Source organism: Branchiostoma lanceolatum, chromosome 1, assembly GCF_035083965.1.
Source record: "Branchiostoma lanceolatum isolate klBraLanc5 chromosome 1, klBraLanc5.hap2, whole genome shotgun sequence".
NCBI classification, from domain to species: domain Eukaryota; kingdom Metazoa; phylum Chordata; class Leptocardii; order Amphioxiformes; family Branchiostomatidae; genus Branchiostoma; species Branchiostoma lanceolatum.
In genome coordinates, this window is record NC_089722.1 from 26,456,060 (window position 1) to 26,461,926 (window position 5,867).

The 5,867-nt window shown below is 41.7% G+C and overlaps 1 protein-coding gene across 1 annotated transcript; it reads left to right on the forward strand.

The window, feature by feature from the left end:
• Window positions 1–3,158: 3,158 nt before the first annotated feature.
• Window positions 3,159–4,949, forward strand: LOC136428057 (melatonin receptor type 1B-A-like). Its single transcript, XM_066417317.1, has 2 exons — window positions 3,159–3,419; window positions 3,909–4,949. Exons 1-2 carry the CDS (start codon window positions 3,159–3,161, stop codon window positions 4,692–4,694), a joined length of 1,047 nt encoding a protein of 348 aa, XP_066273414.1. The 3' UTR covers window positions 4,695–4,949.
• Window positions 4,950–5,867: the final 918 nt, after the last annotated feature.

The following is a 5,867-nucleotide window of genomic DNA, read 5'->3' on the forward strand; positions in this document are numbered from 1 at the left end:
GAGGTAAAACCACGACGTTTTCCTGACTGTCCGTTTCTGTTACAAGCTGCCTTCTTGGCTAAAAATGTGACGATTCGACCTGCCAAAGAATATATAATATGTGGACATAACATGAATACATGCAGCTGAGCTCGGATTGACGAATTATCAGAAAATAACAATAGATCTCTCCTGAGACTGTGGATTAAGATGTTATTAAGGTTAAATGTCAGAATTTATCTTGAATAAATCATGTAACATTGGATTCTGCGTAGAATCAAATATTACTCATAACAAGTAGACAAACTTAGAACAGATGCTGAAAGTTGATCTGTGACGTAAAATAGAGACAGTATGAACAACAGAAGAATTAAAAGACATGAAAGGGTAGAATAAGTTTATCAAATACGCTAACAGTATATCTCGTGTTTATAGCCTCAACCCTACTGTCATGATGATAATAACATGCGGGAAATGGCGCGTGACTATATTCTGCGCAAGACCTTGGTTATACCTTACCCTACTTACAGTGACGCAGCATCTTTCGTGATGTAAACCGCGATAGCGCTAGCCCTCGTCAAATCAACAGGCGAATGATTAACGCGATCTTGGCAGTTCATCGTCAAACCTCTGAAGGCACGGACCATCTCCAACTCCGGGACTATATAAGTAAGTAGACGACAGTGTTGATAATCTTCGGGGGGGGGGGGTATTTAGCTTTTCCCTTGTTCTGAAAGTGTTAGAATTACATTTAAAAGCAGTTGTTATTGTTGTTGTTGTTGTTGTTCACCTTGTACGTAGTGCCTAGTGGCGCATAGGTTAGGACGTCTCCTAGCTGTAGCAGGGTACATTTCTGCAGGGAGGGGTTGCTAGCCCTTCCCCTTTGTCGCGCTGGAGGTACTCCCTCGAGCACGCGTGCACGGGAGCCCCATTTTACATCCCTTCTGAAAGACGGGTGCAGCCAAAATTGAGATGTCCTGATCCAGAGTTGAACCGGGGTCTCCCTGTATCCAACTAATTCTATCCAGGAGCTCACCTGTGAGCTTCTACCAGTGGTTGAGCCACAGGGAAATCCCTATTCAAAAGCAATAGACTAGAGGTTATATTTGATTCATGTCGGTTGAACGTTAACGTTAGCGGAGGCTGCCTTCTCGTCCCAGTAGTATACTGGTTGTGTATTGGCTTGAAACAGAATGTAGCGTCGTATACAGAGACCCGACTATTCATAACATTTATTCAGACAAGAAAAGTAAATCAGTCGGAAAACGAGATAATTGAAATAGTAATGATGTATCTACATATCTGTGTGTTTTCTATTCATCTTTTTTATGTGGAATTCTTTTCTACTTGTCGGGCTTCCTTTTGTATCAAGGTTAGTGTTTGTCCTCCCAACAAATACACCTAAAGAGACGCCAAAACAGCTGGAGCTTAACCTCTGCCTGGAGAGGAGAATATTTCGTCTACCAGTAAAATATCATACCCGTCTATCTGATTCATTTTTTTTTGGTGAAAAGTAGAATTCAACATGCTCTTTCCTTCTGGCCAAAAAATGAGAATACACGAGATGGATATAGTATTTTTCTTACGGTTAGTATTTTTCTTATTAGTGATAGCACTCATTATACATGTATATGTGTCGTTTTTTCCTCTATTGAAAAATTAAGCCGTAGAAGCTACCATCTATGCTTGCATGCATGACCAGTACCTGGCGCTTGTCAATGGCGCAACGGTGATCCATCTTGCTCATAAACAGGTGTATAGGAGGGTTGTCCACGACTAAAGGCTCAAGATTGATATGAATCTGTGCGAAAGGTCACGCGTAGGAAGATTACTTCTACGCCTCTTCCCTTTCACAATGACCATTTTGTATATAAAAACTGGAGGCCGATTATATCATTTACATGAAAAGGAATCGCAATGACATCCCATAATTGAAATACGGTATCATATCTTTGACAAAATAACGTATCAACTTTGAATCACACGGGACGTGCTGGATATAGATTGCTCGGGCTAAATTTGTATAAACTTTAAGGCATTCAAGGCTATCTTCAAGATTTTAAGATATGTGTGAAGCTCCAATCTTCATTGGTTTAACAGCATCACATGGAAAGTGCTAAATAATATTCTTTTTGCGAGGAAATGTTCATGTATACCGGCACCGCCGTTTGTATTTTTAAAATCATAAAACCAGTCATAATAACAATTTGAAGGGCATACTTTTGTACTGTACTTTTCTCGTTGTCAAAACTAGTGACCACCTGTGCAAAAGGAACGATGTGGCCACATTCTGTTTGTCCCTAATATAATTTTGTTCATTGACCCAAGCATTAGGAACCCTGTACAGTGGCCACCTGTCTACTGTACTGTGACCATTTCTCTGTTAAGTCCCTTGAGAGATCACCATGACAGGTTTGTTATATTCGTACGTCATACGTGTCTGAGAGTTTGTGCTTCACATATCAATTGCTGCATTTCATCCAAGAAAGCACGTCTCAGAAATTCAGCAAGCAAGTTACTTTTCCCACGGGCATCTTCTTCTTATTTGTGCCACTTAAGGTATTCGTTCGAGCGCACCGAAAGTGCTTGATCACGATCTACGCCTGATGAATACCCAGGGACATTTGTTTTCGACTTTCTCCACGGATCCGGAAGGGATACTGACCTCGGATTAGCGGATAATCTCTCATTAATCACGTAATGACATTGATCCCTAGCAGAATCAGCAGGACGTAGGTACAGGTAAATTTTAAGATTGTTTCCTTTCTCCAGAAATTTGTTTTGAACGAGGATGAAGCTCGCACTCGGTGTGAGCTATGTCTAGGTAAGCATCGCTATACTACACATCTAATTTCATTTCTACTGACATCGACAGTTTGATATTACATAGACATATTACATATGACAATAGATGTATATAAACATAATTCAGCGTATTACAAAGTTACGGTTTTGTTCAAACGAGAAGAAGTCACTATATTTGTCTCTATGTTTGTATGGATTTCAAACTGTGTCTATGGGATATAACGTTAACGCTACGTTTCTTTTACAGGTATTTAACATCAATTGGATCGGGGTCATCAATCAACTTGAGTGTGTAGCCCACCGCCTTGCTTCTAAATTGAGTCCAATTGGAAAGAGAAAACATCTATCAATCTCTAGCATAGAACTATATCATTATGGAGAACACAGTAACGTCTACGCCGTGCCCTTCAGAAAGATACCAGCTGACCTCCCCAGCCAAGGTCACTCTAGTCGCCATCTTGGGTGTGTTGGCTTTCGTGGGGGCTGTCGGGAACACCCTCACCATCCACATCACCCTGGCCAACCGGAAACGGAAACGGAGCGTCGACGCGTTCATCATCAACTTGGCTGCTGCTGACGTGTTGATAGCCTCTGTGATGAACACGTGTCAGATTGTGGGAGTCGTGGCACCAGAGGTGTGTATATATATGTATATATACAGGGTTATATCTATCACAGTACGCTACCTAATGTATATAGTGCTCATCGAAAGTACATTTGAATGCCATCAAAGCTGCACTATATTCGGTAGAATTGCTAGGTGCATTCATGACATTGTTAGATATACTTAGGCACCCTTAATATGCATGTTAACGTTGACAATTAGAAAGAAAACATGTTTATGCACACGTCTATTTGATAGATAAATCATGACGTTTTCTCACGCAAAGGTTTCAGGTTCGGGTAACATATATGTACTTAGAAAGACAGGGGTTGTACATATCTATCTGTGATTTTGGTAGAAGAAAATTAGTTAACTTTCAGTTTGGTTTGGTGCGGGTTTCTTTAGTTTGAACCTAGATTGTGTTTTTTTTTTGAGGTTCAAATTAGTTGTGAAAATGCTCCACTAGAAATTTTTTATCTTGAAATATAGAGAAACTGAAGACGTGTTCCTGGTTTTACAGGTCCTTATCACACATCCACTCATCTGTGAGGTGATCGGCAGCATCTGTGTGATCGGTTGTGTTGTTTCCCTCGCCACCGCAGCGGCCATCAGTCTCAACCGCTACCTCTTCATCGCCAAAAGAACCTTGCACGACGCCATCTTTACCAAGAAGTGGTCGGCCGCCATCTTAGCCTCGTTTTGGATCATCGGCATCCTGTACAATGTACCGATGTGGCTAGGCTGGGGTAGCCATGGTTACGACTACAAGACGATGAACTGTATGTACGACCGCGCCGCCCACTATCGTTTCACCTTGCTGTTCGTCCTTGGCGGCCATATTTTTCCCGCCATCACGGTTGTCGTCTGCAACGGTCTCCTCGTGGGCCACATCCGGGCAACTAAGCGAGCGCTTGCCGAACACCTGCCGAAGACGATGATACAAGCCGATGACGTCCGAGTGATGAAGACGCTGGGGATCGTGTGCACTTCGTTCGTGCTCGGGTGGTTGCAGTACGGCGTCGTGGTGATCGCCGACTACCAGGACCAATGGTCACAGGCTGTCCACTGTACATCATTCGTCTTGGCGCACTCCAGTAGCACGCTGAACTGTTTGCTGTATCTCGTGACCAACAAGGAGATGCGACAGAAGTATCTGGCCGTCTTTTGGAAGAAAATGAACGGCAACGTTAATGATCTCCGACGTAGCTCTGGTATAGATATCAATGGCAAGCGTAGGTTTTCTGCCGAACATCCGGATGAGGCAATAGCTCTTAGAGGCTTCAACAACCTCGACTGGGATGCTTAAAGGGGGGGGGGGGGGCATGTTGTGTTGGTGTGGAAATATGCAGCGAAATAGATGGAAGATAAAACCTACATGCTATGTGCCGTACAATGAGTATGATGCATATGAGCCTGTGCAAGATTATTTGTAATGAAAGTCATAAAAGCTGTAACTGCTACTAGATTATTCAACTCTCACATTGTTCAGCATGCTAGCAATCCCACGTATTTCCAGCCAAACTTTTTCTTTCTTTTGTTTTTCATCTGCCACGAAATGTGCTCTTCATTCTTCTTCAAGAAATTATGTTGCAATCATTTGTCAAATCTTGTGTGTCTAATATCTAACATTGTCTAATATCTAACATTGTTAATGTACGTACTTCTATTTCTTCCTTTACCCCTTTCCATTGTTTGTATGTGATTGATCAGTAAAAAAAGACAAAGATGCCGAACGTACTTGAGAAATGACCCTTTGACTAAAACCGATCCGTAGGCTATAACACGTTAATGGTCGTTTTTCTGAGACCTTTAGCTCGACCTCTGAAAAACTCAACCCCAGGGCTACAAGGTGCGTGGGGCGAGAGGCTAGGTGAGATGTGATACTCATTAAATACGATCAATATCACACTGTGTATCGTGACCTTGGAGAAAGACCTTTGCCTGTTTCTCAGAATTGTAGAGCATTTAATTGCATAAAAAGTGTTAAGTGTCAAATCGGACGGTTCCGTTTCGTTGCAATGTTGTATTCTTATGTGTGTAATAACGTTGTTCCATGGTCGAAATGTCGCAATGGTACGCAAGTCGCCGGCCTTGCATGACTAACATCTAACGGCTTTTATGGTATAAGCCGTAAGGGCCGCCTGTTTTGCTACTGAACATGTAATCTGTCAGCTGTTTTAAGCTTGAAAATAAGTTGATTTACAAATGGTAACCAAAGTGCTTTTTCCTCTTTATATTACTTCTAACTTTACAAAATGATTGTTTTGTAAACGAAAGAAGAATGACGATGATACTATTTCTACGCAAAGAGAAGACCAAATTGCATTTTCAAAATTGGGATTCCGTTTCATATTCCACATGCCCTCCTATGGTTACCGTTAATTGGATGAAATCAATCTTTAACTACTACATTGATATATTAGTATGGCCATATGGTCATGACTTTGCAGTTCTTCGGAGCTGAGGTCAGTCAGAAAAT